We start from the raw sequence: 15,565 nt of genomic DNA on the forward strand, positions 1-15,565 counted from the left end.
TACAATCGATTAGAGCTGCTGCTGCATTTTTAACTTTATAGTATTTCTTGTGTTCTTTTATAGCATTTCTATTATCACAGAGGATGTGATAAAGCCTAAACCAACAAAGTACCAGATATAAGAGATTGCCTCTTTGTATTTTTCCATGTAATAAGTCTGACCTTTAAACTTAAACCACTGATTCTGTGGTATGGTAGTATATGCCTACAGCATAAGAAATTCAGGGGCTAAGGCAAGAGGATCACTTGAGCTCCCAAGAGTTAGTTGGGTAACATAAGAAGAAACCCCCATCATAAACAAACAAACAAACAAACTACAGAGTCAACATATTACCTTAATAAGAGCAGGGTATGGTGTTGCATCTTTTTCTAATGACAAAATCTCAAAATTTGTAGGAATAAATTCATTCTTTGTTGGAAGTTTAAATTTCCCATTCAGTTCAGCATTTTGCCATTTCTAGATGAATAATAAAACATACACACACACAACAATTATGACTATGACTGGAGTTAAAAATACTGTCTTTGGGCTGAGGCTATACCCTGGTTTGATTTTCAGCATCACACTGCAGGGCTGTGAGTGCTATCTGAGAACATGGTTCCTTCACTCTGTTACCCTAGTACTCGGGAAGCAGAGGCAGACACCAGCCTGGCTGACTTCTCAGCCAGCCAGGGCTAGATAATGAGACCCCCAACTACAAATAACAAAAAAAGGTGTCTTCACTCACTGTAAGCAAACAGGAAGGAGCATTCTCCTGTCATATATGAAGGGGCTACAAACAGAATCAGTAGATTCTGATGGATTTTCATGCAACTTGAGTGTATCTTTCTGGTACCAAGAGAGATTTTACATTCATCTATACATTTTTTTTTTCCTTTCTGCAGCTTCTAATCAGCTGGTTGAAGGAAAGTCTGAGTCTGTGGAACATAGAGAAGCTGATGGGATCATATGTGCTCTAGCTCTTTAAAAAAATAATCATCTACACAGGGATATTTAAATCCACTTTCAATTTGTTGTTGCCTCCATTTGTGGCATGAAGGCCAGGCTAACTGGGGGCTTCTTCCACTTTGGTACTTCTTATTTTTTCCATTGATTTATTTTGTATGCAGCCGCAGGCACACCACAGTGCCTATGTGGAGGTCAGAGGACAACCTGTAGGAATCTCCTTCCAAGCTCCAGGTGGATTCTGGAGACTGAAGTTCGCAGCAAGTGCCTTTACCCACTAAGAACTCCCTTATTTCTTCCAGAAGACATGCAAACTATTAAGTAAGCTAATAATTCAAGACAAGGTTAAAACAAAGACAAGATTTAAGTAGAGATTGACATGTGACCTGCTTCCAACAGCTAAGCAGGACAGACCACAGGTCAATGACTGTCAAACCCTAATTTACAACACTGTATTGGCTGAAGAGATGGCTCAGCTGTTAAAGGCTCAGGCTCACAACTGAAAGGCTTTTTATTATTGAAAACCTAAAGGGGCAAACAAGACGCAGTCCTTTGTCACCTAGCTGAAATGCCACAGCTTTGTAAGTGTCACAGATCGAATTTGGGGTCAACACATATGGTCTTTTGGCACGGGCAGAGTAGGGATGTTGACCAGAGTTTTTAAGCTGCAATCTGTCTCCAGAAAGACTGAGATGAGGCTAGGAAACACACAGCAAGCCATCTCACTGCTGAACTTCCAAATAAGCTTAAAAAAAAACAAAAAAACAAAAAAAAACAAAAAAAAAACCTTCTCCAGGGCCAGGCTGTTATAGTCATAATCTGGTAAATTAAATGGAAGGTTCTCTCTGTTTTCAGGTTATTTCAGCCCCAGCACTGTGGCGATATTTTGTATATGACCTAACAAATAAAGATCAGAAGGCGGAGGTAGCCACTAGTTAACCATAGCCGCTAAGCAGTGGGGACACACACCTTTAATCTCAGCACTTGGGATCTCATGCCTTTGATCCCAGTACTTGGGAGGCACATGCCTTTGATCCCAGCACTAGGGAGGAGGAAACAGGAAGTGATATGGCTGGGTGGAGACAGGAGCTCAGCTCCTTTTCGGCTGAGGAATTGGCAAGGTTAAGAGGTGACTTGCTCCTTTGTCTCTCTGATCTTTAAGCATTTACCCAGATATTTGGCTCTGGGTTTTTATTATTAAGACCAATTAGAATTCATGCTACACAGCACTGACTGAAAAAAGCTGAGTTTTCTTCAGTTTAGGAATATAGATTTAGTCGCATCCTGGAAGGCATTAAAATGCTAGAGCTCCTTGAATTTTTTTCCTATGTCATTGCTATTTTTAGACCAGAAAGATGGCTCATCAGGTATAGGAACTGGCAACACCAGCCAGGACACCTGAGCTCCATCCCTGGAACCCATGTGGAGCTAGGAGAGAACTGACCATACTAAGGTGTCCTGACCTCCACACACATATCATGCACACACAATAAATAAAAATTTTTAAAATATTTCTTTTCCTGGATTGTCACTGAAAAAAAAAGTTCATCATTTGTAAGGTTTTCTGGTACTTTTGAGTAATAGACCCAAACTCAAAGGTCCACAGCCAACAAGGCAAGAAAGAAAAAGATTCTACACAGCTAACAAAGCCTCGAAAAACTGATAAATGTGGTAGAACACAGTCTAAGCACACCGTTTGGAAATAAATCACAGTTCTCTTATATTGACAAAAAACGAGTAATCAGACAATGAGGGTAAAACATAACGCTACCAAAGAGTCAAGACAGCGTGAGTCCCAGTCAGAACCACGGCATCCACTCTCCACAGCTGACGCCTGTCTTCCATGTCTCCTACTCCCTTGCCTCTTGCCTTCCTGCCTTCCTGTGCAACCGTGGTCGCCACACTTCAGTGCTTAGAAGCACGAAGCTGGGAGTCTGTTTCACAGCCCTGCGGTTTGATGAAGACCTGGGAAGGTGCCAGAGCACACTACTTCATGTAAAACCCCACCCTCCAGCTCTCGGTTCCCCTTCCACTCTTCCCAGGACAGTAAGGACAGCGCTGGGCCACCACTCTCCACACTCTGTTGAAGGTTCGAGGGAATCCGTGTTCCCCTGATTCCCCACACCTCAAGCGCATTCACAGGTGACTTAGCCTACCTGAATGACTTCCTCTGGGATAGCTTCCTGCTTGTACTGGGTTCCATACCATTGCTCTGTGCGGTCAGTTTTCCCTTCAAATGATTTGGAAACTATTGCCACCCTTGAGACAGAGGGAAAGATAAACAGAAGCATGTAAACTTACGATACATATATGGACAGACTCTGACTCATGAAAATGTAAATGATGTCCAAGAATGTGTTGGGCCAGGCCTAAATACCAGGCCTAAAAGCATGCTGGGAAGAAAGGGTTAATGTCATCTTGCAGGTCACAGTCCTTCACTGAGGGATGTCAGGGCAGGAACGGAAACAGAACCATTGCTCCTCAAGACTATCTTAACTTGCTTCTGAAACAGAACTCAGAACCACCGCCCAGGGGGCTGGACACTCCCCACCCACATCAACATTAGTCAGGAAAATGGCCCATCGACTTGACTATAAGCCAATATGATAGAGGCATTTTCTCAACTGGGGTTCCCTTTTCTCACACTACCCTAGCTTGTATCAAGTTAACAAAAAATAACCACTTCTTAATAACCCAATAAATAGTAACACATGCAGAGGCTTCTGATACAGTCCACTATCCTGTGGTTACAGCCCATTGTTTTTAGTGTGGAAGGGTGCTACAGGAGAGATTCTTCCAGGCATGCTATTGACTAATTTAAAACAGAACATGGCACCTCTTTGTAATCCCAGTTAAGCTGGCAGCATCATGAGTTGGAGGCCAGCCTGAGCTGCATAATTAGACTCTGTCTCAAGAGGGCCCATCTAGTGATCACACAGGCTTCAAATGTGGGCTGGAGATGCAGCTCAGTGTTGAACACATGCCTAGCAGGTGTGAGGCTGTGGATTCAATCCTTAGCACAGAATTAAAACATCAAGACCCTCCCTTTCCCCATGAACCAAAAAACATTTACTAACTTGTTATTTTCTGTTCTGTGTTGTTTTTCTAGCAGAAACTAACACCAAATTTCTCTATTCCATGCACACTGGTCTGCCTGCCACTAGAGGAGAGAACGAAGAAACACCCACCATCTGGACTTTAAAAAAAAAAAAAAAAAACTTTTTTTTTTTTTTTTTTTTTTTTGAGACAGGGTTTCACTGTGTAGCTTTGCGCCTTTCTTGAAACTCACTTGGTAGCCCAGGCTGGCCTTGAACTCACAAAGATCCGCCTGCCTCTGCCTCCCAAGTGCTGGGATCAAAGGCGTGCACCACCATCGCCTGGCAAAAAAAAAAAAAAAAAAAAAGAAAAGAAAAGAAAATCTATCTTTGATGAGACACCAGAAACTAAAAGAGAACTCAAATGGAAATGGTCAAGAAGTGTGAAGTTGTGAATGAGAAATGTGCTCCATAGTTTGAGCATTTGGATACTTGGTCCTTAGTTGGTAGCCCTGTTGGGTAGATGTAGGAAGTGTGGCCTTCCTGGAGGAAGCATTTCACTGGGGATGGGTTTTGGAATAATCAGACTCCTGCCATTTCTGGTTTGCCCTCTTTACTCCACAGTTGCAGTTCAAGAGACAAATCCTCAGCTTCCTGCCCCTGCTGCCATGCCTGCTGCTTGCCGCCACATTTCCCTGCCGTGTTCATCTCGTACGCTTCTGGAACCAAAAGTCAAATAAAGTCTTCCTTCTGTAAGCTGCCCTGGCCATGGCGTTTTAGCACAGCCACAGAAAAGTAACTAATACATGGAGAGAAGGTAGAGGTGAAATGTCCAAAGGCAAAGACTATTCTAAGAACCACTGGGCTGCAGATGTATGTCAACAGCAGAGCACTATCATATCATAACATACCATATCATTCCACATCATATCACATCATGAGATATGCTGTGAGCTTGACCTCAAGCACCATGAGGAACAGGGACAGGAGAATCAGCAAAATCCATAAGCTTTTCCTGGGGAGCTACATCAGAGATGTTTCCATCTTACCTGTCTACACTGAAATCCACCAGCACAAGTCACCTGGGACAAAGCCTGTTCTGAACCTTTTGGATCGAGGAACTCTAGTCAGTTAGCTTGTCTGGGGTGGCTCTGCTTCTCCCTTACGGTCCAACTCAAATAACCAGGTCTACGTCAACGCTTACTTGCTTCCATCTGTCCTGAGACATTTGGTGGAGCTTCTGCATGCTGCCCTCACAGCTGAACACCTGCTGTTGCCATCAAAACACCCTCTGCTCAATACCACTCGCTTTCAGAATCTCCCTTTCTCTTTCCATTTTCATGTATCATGTATGTACTGTGTGTATGGGGTGTGTGCACGCATGAGACAGTCTGAGGCTGGTGTTGTAAATCATCCTCAGTGTTCTTCCACTTTATTCACAAGGGCAGGGTCTCTTAATGAAACCCAGAGCTCAGCAATACTGTTAAGTCTTCCTAGCTACAGTGCCTTGGGATTCCCTGTCTCTGCCTTCCAAGGCTGGAACTGTAAGTGGTCTACCATGGCCACCTGTCACTTACACGGGTTCTAGCAAGCACTTTAACCACTAGGCCATTTTTCTAGATACAGAATCATGAGCTCCATTCCAAACTCCTTGTTAGACTTCCTAAACAGCAATGGCTAGTTGTCTGAATTACCTTCTATCTCTTATTCATTTTACAGAATAACTGTACTCAATCCTATCAGCCTGCTTTGAGGCAGACACACTAATCAGCTCAAATCACCTATCTGCCAATCTGGACTGGTCTACCATCACTGACCACTACCAGTTCTGGAAAACAAGCTACATAAAGAGAAACATATTCCACAAAACACAAAAAAAGAATCAGTTTAAGAGATCAAAGGGTTCTGTTACAATGTCCTCAAGGAAATGCTGTATGCTGACAAATCAAGAACCTCCCCAGGGACCTGCAAGAGAGCTCAGCAGATAGAGGCCTGTGCTATACCAGCACAAGAATCTGGTCCCTGGAACCATGTAAGGGCACAAAGGTGTCCTCTGACCTCCATAAGCACTCCATGGTAGGCACATGCCCACTCCTAGTGCTGGTGTGAGAACGGGAAGATCAGGTGGGAAGTGGAAGGGAGATAGGATCGAAGGAGAGAATGAATTCAACAGCATTTGAGGGGCAGTGTGGAAACTTCCTAGAATAAATGAGGTGCTCCTAATGAAGTCTACAAATAAGGAGGGAGATCCTCCTAACCATCTCCTGTCACTAAACAAAGCTTCCAGCCATGATCCTGGCTTTCATCCAATTGAGTTGTCTGAACCGGTCCCATGGCAATTCCCAAACAATCCAGGCTATTATCAAAACAGGTTGCTCTCCACAAACTGACGGCAAGGACCAATTGCTGAAGAAGATAACACCCACACAACTCACTGAACATTGAGAGACAGAGCAGGTGCCTACATAGAACTGTTACCTCCATGTTCTAGTGTCTGTGACACTAGAAGGTACTCTGCAGGCCACCAAAAGAGAGACATAAACACCAAGTCAACCACAAAGCCTTTAATCTACACTCCGTCCTGCCTACAAAATCTGCTAGGGCAATATGACACAAACCTTGTGGGAGTGACCACCTGATGTCGGATTTGACTTGAGGCCCCTCCATGAGATGGAACCCATACCTGACACTGGATGGGCAACCAAGAACCAGAGACTAGATAGTCCAGAGACCTAGGGTAAAACCAACTACAACTGGTCATAAAATGATGATGATGATGATGATGATGATGATGATGATGATGTTCTGCTATACTCATAGATCTATGCCTTGTTCAGTCATCATCAGAGAGCCTCCTCCTGCAGCAGATGGGAACAAACACAGAGACCCACAGTCAGACTCCGAAACCTGTAAATGAGTGGGTCTCTGATTCTAGTGCCTTCCCTCGGGGCTCTTTTATTTTCTGTTGACTTGTCTTATCCAAGGTCAATACAATGGTTTTCATTTTATCTTATTATTTTTTATTTTGTCGTGTGTTGTTGTTATCTAGAAGCCTGTTCTCTAGTGAGAGACAGAAAGGGAGTGGATCTGGATGGGAGGGGAGGTGGGGAGGAACTGGGAGGAGTAGAGGGAGGGGAAACTGTATTTAAATTATATTGTATGAGAAAGAATCTATGGTTAATAAAAGGGGGGAAGAAAGGAAAAGGCGGCTAGAATGCAGGCTGACTTCAAGCTGGCAAAAACACGTTCAGGAATGCAGGCGCTGGATTCGATCCATCTGGAAACAGGTTTCCTGACTACAGATATTGAAAGACAGTATGTTTCCAGGGAATGACTTCTCATGAGACTTTTGCAAACAATGCCTGAAAGAAAAAGAAGGCAGCAGCTGGAGAATGGGAAGAGGTCTCCCAGGATTCAGCTACTGGAAGAGCACAGGCTGACAAGCACAAACCTGGATGAGGTAGATACTCTGACTCACGTTCTTTGAGATCTTGCCAAAATCTCAGTGAAGATCTAAATCAGCCAGTCTCTTGGCCTTTCCAGGCATCAGTTTCATCAGTATTTTCCCAAAGGAGATTCAAATTAGATTAACTTTATTCTTTCACTAGTAGAACCCTACAATCTCATAACAAATTAGAGTTTTGTTTGTTTCTGATGCTGGGAATAAACCCAGCACCTTGCACATGGGAAGTTACACCCTCAACCCCTCAAATTAGATTTTTAAAAGATATACACAAAAGAAAAAGTGCAAAACAAACAAACCAAAGCTCAATTGATAAAACAAAATCAGAGACTAACAGCAAAAGACAAGTGCTGAGGAAATTCAGACTCATGAAAAATGCTGAATCTCGTGTGTGTGTGTGTGTGTGTGTGTGTGTGTGTGTGTGTGTGTGTGTCTGTCTGTCTGTCTGTCTGTCTGTCTTCTTAACCGCTGAGCCCTCACTCTAGCCCTTACATGTGCTTCTGAAACTAAGGAAGAATTACTTAAACTAAGTAAGGAAGAGGAAAAATGAGGCCAAAAGCGTGAGGAACATTTAGTCAGTTCTTCTTGACCCCCACATCAGTTTGGATTCTGAAAAGATAAGCACAGTTCTTACCTAGAGGAAACTCATACTCAAGAGAACACAGGGCTTAAAGCATTCATATCCGTAAAATATAAATAAATTAAAAAAAAAAAAAAAGGAATTGTGTCAAGCTAATCTCACGGTAAAAGAGACGATGGTTGTCTTACTACATTATCTTTGGAAAAACACCAGGGATCTTTAAAATGTGTCAGTGAACCAAACAGAAAAAAAAGCCGCCTGCTCAGGATAGGTGATCTAAGTGAGTCAGATGAAATCGCAGCTCCAGGACCAATGCTCACGTTCTGTGACATACAAGAAGTACCAAACCCCAGCACAGCCACTGCTCATCTTCCTTTGGGAAGGCTGGAGGATATGAAAAGAGGCAGAACAGCAGAGATGGGCAGACACTTGTGTTTTTAAAAAGAGAAAGGAGTAGAACCTGAACTCCATAAGCCAGGGGATTAAGCACGGACTACTGACAGAATTCTACAGCCAATGGTTAAGACTACGAAATAGACCAGAAGACAGGCCCTGAGTGGATTCACCTGAATAACAACTCCCAAATGAAGAGCGTCACTATGACTTACATGAGGCACACAGAAAAGACACTCTTGCAGCTCCGAGATGGAATATGGTAAACACACCAAAGGCATACAGAGGAGAGTTATGATGATGAAGTAGAAACAGGTAATACCCATGGACCAGTAAACAGTACCAACACTGATGAGAAATTTCTCTACCTCTGTACTTAACGAGAGTTCCTATCATTAATTAGAGGAATTCAGACGAGGACGGTCATTACTTAAGTGATACAGCATAAGCAGAGCAGACTGGTGGGCTGCTTCCAATAACCTCCCACATTCTTTTCATTCTGAGGATTTCCTTTCCTGGTTGCAATGTTAAACTTGTCTCTGTGGGATTTAAAAAGTAACTGTACCTGAGAGCAATCCAGTTCTCGCCTGGCAGCTGGCAGGATTATCCCAGGCCATTCTGCACTCCCTGAGTAACCGACCTGCTGCAGTTATAATGACAGCAATCACAGAGTCTAATCTAAGCCTCTACAGGAAAAGCACTTTTCTTTAAAGCGACGCTAAGAGGAAAAGGAGAGTCTTAAAGTCTAATTGCACAAGATATCAAATTTAGAAACATGCAATTTAATCAAAAGTAAAGCACAGGCTCCAGCAGGTTCACTTCTAAAAACATTGGTACTGACAAGCAAATATTACTTTTTAAATCACGATTTTTCAAGTGTGTGTGTGTGTGTGTGTGTGTGTGTGTGTTTGTGGGCACGAGTGAGCGCATGCTGTGTATGTGTTACACATGCTAGGCTGTGCATGCATGGCCATGGAACAACTTTGTGGAGTCAGTTTTTTCTTTCACCTTGGGATCAAATGCAGGTCGTTGGACTTGCATAGCAAACCTGTTTGCTTGCTAATACATTTCAGGGTCCTGTATATCCTTTTTTTGTATGACAGGTTCTTGCTATATAACCTAGGCTGGCCTCAAACTCACTGTGTAGCCCAGGCTGACCTCCAAACTTGCCACACCCACAGATGTTTTGTAGTTTCTGTGTGAAGGTCTTGTGTACTTCTGGTTGAACTCCCAAGTATTTTACAGGTTTGTTTGCTTTTGTTTTCCAGAGTTTCTCTGTGTAGTCCTGGCTGTCCTAGAACTTGCTCTGTAGATATGCCTGCCGTTGGGATTAAAGCGTGCACCACCACAGCCCAGCTGGTTTTTTTTTTGTTTTTATAAATATTTTAACTTCCTCGTTTTCTGTCTAAACAAGGAATGAGTTCAGGAAACAGGCCTTACAGCCTGCACTTGTGCTGTGTCACTTTCTAGCATCTGAATCATGCAGACTCTACCACATCCCCACCTAGGATGAGCAACTCTGTTTACACTGTCAACTTTCTCTATTATTATTATTCGCTGACAAAAAGGACCGTTCCGGACTTTTCCATTCTGCAGCATTTAAGTAAATTATCTTACGCTGAAGGTACTGCTATCAGAAGGGAGTGACAGCCACAGGTCTTAGCTTCTGTTAGCATCCAGTTTTGGAGTAAGACTGTCCACATTATAATCAGATATTGAGTAATTAAGGACAACAACTATGGCAATAAGACTGACTGCGCGCCAGGCATGGTGGGGCCCACCTGTGATCTCATACCCGGGAGTTGAAGGCAGGAGGCTTAGGAGTTTGGGTGGGCTGATGCACAGCTACACAGTGAGCTGAAAGCCAGCCTGGACTGTGGGGGGTTGTCTTTAAAAACAAAGACTGGTGTGGCTGTGCACGCCTGGAGTTCCAGCTCCTAGAATGTAGAGGTGGGAGAATCGATGCAGCTTTGAAGCCAGCCAGGGCTAAAAGGTGAGGTCTCCTCTTAAAAAAAACAAAACCTGGTCTGGAGAGATGCTCCAGTGGTCTTCCAGGACCTAAATTCATTTCCTGACACGCACATGGGTGACTCACAACTGTCTATAACTCCAGCTCCAGGGGATCCAATGCCCTCTAACTTCTAAAGGCACCCTCACACGTGTGGTAGACACCACACAAAAGACATGTAGAAATTAAATCAAAATAAATCTTAAAAACAAACAAAAAACTGAACACAAGGCATACTGTAATTTGTTATGACTGGATACAGGAAAACAGATTTAATCTCTCAATGATTGCATAACTTATTTTCGATGGATAAGATTTCTAAACTTTGACTCTTAATGTATTTTTTAAATGAAAAACTAAGGCCTTTAACAAAGTTTGATAATAATCTGTACTAATCCAAACACTTTCTCCATTTCATCACTCAGTGAAATACTCGACTAAATCCAAGCTGCTCCTGTTTTCGGAGCTGTGATGTTGGGTGAGAGGACACCTGCATGTGTCCAGTATGCTGCCCTCCTCGCCAGTGGGAAGAACCTTCCATCCCCTAGTATGAGAAGTTAGAGGACAAGAAAAACTGAGTTTGAATTTGTTTTTCTTTATGTCATTTCTATCACTGGACTTGGAAGACAATGAAGAGAGACGCGTTGGCATTGGCTCATTAGACTGTCATCTACTTTTGCAGTCAATTTTAGGTTGTATGTTGAAACAAGGTTTCATGTAACACAAATTGGTCTCGGACTCACTATATAACTAGGGCTAGCCTTGAATGCTTCCTTCCCAAGTGCTGGAATTATGGGTGAGCACCATCGTAACAGGCTGGTAATCAGACCTGACTGGAAAAAGTTCAAAGGCTCGGTGGGGCACACCACCATTAAACGCAGCACTCTGCAAACAGGCAGGCATATTTCTGGGAGTGAGAGGCCAGCCTGGTCTTCATAGTGAGCTCCAGGTCACCCAAGGCTACATAATGAGAGTTTGTCTCAAAAGTAAATAAATAAAAATAAAAGCGTTTGTTCACATCATGAATTTTTAGATTCTAATCATGAGAAAAGTTTAGTATGTAAGAGTAAAATCTGCAGATAACTCACCGGACATTTTCTGGTCTGAGCTTATCAAGAACCATGTCTATCAAGTCGGGTCTAAATTCTTCCAGTAAATATTCAGCCGTGAGCACTCCATTTAGGGGATAATACTTTGAAAAAGGGAAATATAAATAGTTAATACTTGAAGGCTACCCCAGTTTATTAATGCAAGCAGATTTCTAATAAATTAAGTTTGTTGTTTTGTGTGTCCCTTTCCTTCAATTCATTTTATTCTACTAGCAGACAAACACTCTGTGACGCAGCATGTCACTCGGCTCTCACTACCACATCTCTCTCCTACAGTGCTGGAGACTGAACCAGGGCCTTGTGCAAACACAGTAGATCCTTCCTCAGCGATTCCTGGTCCAACCTGCCGCATCCTCAAGTCTCATAATAATGTTATTCTGCCAAGTACACTATCGATCTTCATATAGACTTGAATTACTCAGATTGAAAATCTTTTTTTTCCTTGGGGGGAGTAGGATCTTATTCTGTAGCCCAGGCTAGCCTGGAACTCAACATCCTACCTCAGCCTCCTACAAGCATGAGCCACCACACCTGGCTCTCATGTTTCTTTTGAGGAAAAAAAAACAGTATTTCTGGTTAAAAATTGGTGTTTGCTAATGAAGAAAAATTGAGAATGAAATACTGGCACCTACAGGATTGTTAATATACAGTACACGTGTATTTTTTTAAAAGATTTATTTATTTATTTTGCATACAATGTTCTGCCTGCACGTGTGCCCACATGCCAGAAGAGGGTGCCAGATCTCATTACAGATGGTTGTGAGCCACCATGTGGTTGCTGGGAATTGAACTCAGGACCTCTGGAAGAACAGCCTGTGCTCTTAACCTCTGAGCCATCTCTCCAGCCCACACATGTATTTTTATAATTAATTTTCTCACAAATTTCTAAGAATGAAATCAAACAAACAAAATAGATTATATTTTGGCTCATGTATAAAACTATTATAGAGGTTTTGTCGTTGTTTTAGTAAAAATGATTTCTAAAATACAGAGACAGACTGATTCATCATGAAAATTTTATGAACATCTTTTCTGTGCTAGTCACCACTTCAAATACTGAGGGCATAAGGGCAGACAGACACACGAAGTCCCTGCTCTCCAGGGAACATGGGTTCTAATTGGCACAATAAACAAATGATGTAATAGTAATGATAGGTAGTGTGAAGGAAATCAGAGGCGCAGAGGCAGGAGCATTGCTTCAGTTTGGGAGGCCAAGAAAGGTCTTCCTGAAAGCCATCTAGGATAAACAGATGCAAACACCAGACAGAGACGCTCCATGTCCAGATGACGGCAAGTGCAAAGGCAGCCGGGCCTGCCGCCACGCTGGGGCAGGCCACAGTTCAAGGCCTGCCAGAGCTAGAGTGACTCAAGCCCAGCTAGAGCAACTCGGCGACAGTGTTTGAAACGACAGAAACACCAGTGTGAAGAAAGGCTGGGGACGCAGCTCGGTGGTTCAGAGCCCACCTCGCCTGTGAGAGGCCACAGATGGGATGTCTACTGCCACCTAAGGGAAGGGTACGACCAGTGTGAGAACACCAGCCAGAAAGCCAGTGCAACCGGAGCAGACAGGAATGGGAGGGGAGGCTGCAGAGTGGCTAGGAATGTGGCCAAGGAGCAAGGCAGCTCTCAGACAACCTCGTAGGCCAAGGATGGTCTGGATCTTATGACCACTCTAAGGGAAAACTTTTGGAGAATTTTAAACAGAGGGGTCAAACAATCTCAATTTAATTTCAAAACTCACTGCGAGGCTGGAGGCAGAGTTCAGTTTTACAGTGCTTGCCCGGCATGGTGTTTGACCCCAACACCACAAAGTAAATAATTTTTAAGATGTATGCCTTAAAAAAAGAAATCACTGAAGCTAGAAAAGTAAATTATCGTGGAGAACAGAATAGAGAACCTAGGTAAGAACCAGGTGGTGGGAAACGATGGCGGCTCAGACTGAAGTGGTGACAGGGAGTGGGGAAAGCTGGCGACATGAAATGTTCGGAAGGGACGCCCGACAGACGCTGTAGATCTGAAAAATGCTGCCAATAAGCAAAACGCCCATGTAATGAAAATAACAGAGAGGGTATTTTTTAGGATAAGGAGCTGTAACATTCCAAACATTCTTGTCATTGGAGGTTGCCCAGTGCTAAAAGGTCTGGTTGTATGAGTCCCAACTGTATCATTAGTGTAGCACTGTAGTAACATACAGAGATCTAAAGATCCACACACCACTGCAGACAGGAAAACCAACTTACATGCAATTTTCCTGCAAGCTTGGATGTGTAGCCTCGTGGTCTCTCTTTATCTTTAAACCTAAAGGCAACAGCATTCAAGTCCTAAAACAGAAATTAGACAAGCCAATTATTATTCAGAAATGCATGTTCAGGGTTTTGTTTGAATTCTTTGTACTCTAATTCTATCACCATTACACTTAGGAAAAACTGGCAGTACTAGATTTAGGAAATCTATAAGACATGGGAAAAAACTTAAAACTTATCAACATAGGCTTAAAAGAAAAATCAGTAAACAATTCTAAATGAAGGTAAACTAAGAGAAGCCGCACCCAGGCATGACAGCACAGATTGGAATCCTAACATGTTTAGGAGGCTGAGACAGGAGGGTCAGAAGTTCAAGACTGGCCAGAAGGGCACAGCAGTAAGACTGTGCTTTAAAAAAAAAAAAGTTCCACTGCCTAAATCACTGCAAGAGAACTGTGGACAACCTGCAGAATCCAAATGGTCCACAGATGATGATTCGGAGACTTGTCCAAAGAAATGCTGCACATTAGAAACTAGTCATGATTTCCACAAGCAATAATTACAAGTTTAACAGGATGTTCTTCAGGCTGGGGATATAGGTCAGTGGTAGAGTGCTTGACTAACACGGACAAGGTATAGTGTTTGATCCCCAGCACCAGTGGGAAAAGTTACCCAATCGAAAATATGTGTCAGAATTTTAATAGGTCTTTATATGTAAGTATGTTTTTAATCCCCTTTAAAAGAAGTCTTTGAAAATCTGAAAAACAGCTGGGCGGTAGCAGCACACACCTTTAGTACCTGCACTCAGTAGGCAGAGGCAGGCAGATCTCTGAGTTCGAGTCTAGCCTGGTCTACTGAGCGAGTTGCAGGACAGACAGGGCTATGCAGAGAAACACTGTCTCAGATAGATAGATAGATAGATAGATAGATAGATAGATAGATAGATAGATAGATAGATAGATAGATGAGTAAAATTGGAAAGACAAACACTTTCTCTTTTATATATTAAAAAAAAAAAAAAAAAAAAAGCCAGATATGGTGGTGCACTCCCAACACTCGGGAGGAAGAGGCATGGGTAGAGAGCTCTGTGGGTTCAAGGCCAGCCTGGTTTACATAGTGAGACACTGTCTTAGAAAGAGTTGTGGAAGGAAAATGGAGCCTTTTCTAACCCATATAATAGAATCACTTTGAAGAACACAATTATTATACATGAAACAATTTATTGTTTCTTTTAGAGTTCACTAAAGAGTTTTATCACCAGATCTAAGACCCAGAGACTTTATGCAGCTTCAGGTAAGAAATAACACAAATCCTGAAAAATGCTAGCTCTCCTCCTAAAGAGGCTAAGTGATACTTCAACCCCTAAATAGTGCTCCGCCTAACAAATCAGACTGCTACACCTACGCCTTAGCTAACACAACTATGCACTGCAACATTTTAGACTTTAATTAGGGGAAAAAACAAAAGTTTACCTGGGCCTTAAAGTTAAATTAGTTCACATATATTTGTTTTTGAAAAATAGATTCCTTAAGAAAAATTTTGGTGAAACAAAAGTACCTTGCACTCTTGGAAAACCCATTCTTGAGGTCCTTCTGCACGTAGCTTCTGAATGTATTGAAACATGTGCAAAATTATATCTTCAACATGTACTGGAAAAAAGGGGCACACTTAAAAACCATTCAGTCCTTGAATCCTTCAAGCATGGATCACTCCTAAGGGAAGTCAGGCAAATGGAGGTGGTCCCTTTTAGAAAATGGAGTCCTCAGCTCCAAGTCTGGGTTTAGATGTC

At 42.6% G+C, this 15,565-nt stretch overlaps 1 protein-coding gene across 6 annotated transcripts in view; it reads right to left on the reverse strand.

Moving 5' to 3' along the window:
* The window catches only part of Ide (insulin degrading enzyme), a 100,261-nt gene that overhangs the window by 31,223 nt on the left and 53,473 nt on the right, over positions 1-15,565 (reverse strand). For all 6 annotated transcript variants that reach the window (XM_036168025.1, XM_036168007.1, XM_036168014.1 and 3 more), the window contains exons 9-13: positions 15,334-15,425; positions 13,774-13,854; positions 11,513-11,616; positions 3,102-3,204; positions 334-456 (exon numbers count right to left, since the gene is read on the reverse strand). In XM_036168025.1, the coding sequence (XP_036023918.1) occupies positions 334-456; positions 3,102-3,204; positions 11,513-11,616; positions 13,774-13,854; positions 15,334-15,425 (503 nt within the window). The remainder of the gene's footprint in view (positions 1-333; positions 457-3,101; positions 3,205-11,512; positions 11,617-13,773; positions 13,855-15,333; positions 15,426-15,565) is intronic.

This window comes from Onychomys torridus, chromosome 1, assembly GCF_903995425.1.
Source record: "Onychomys torridus chromosome 1, mOncTor1.1, whole genome shotgun sequence".
Classification (NCBI taxonomy): domain Eukaryota; kingdom Metazoa; phylum Chordata; class Mammalia; order Rodentia; family Cricetidae; genus Onychomys; species Onychomys torridus.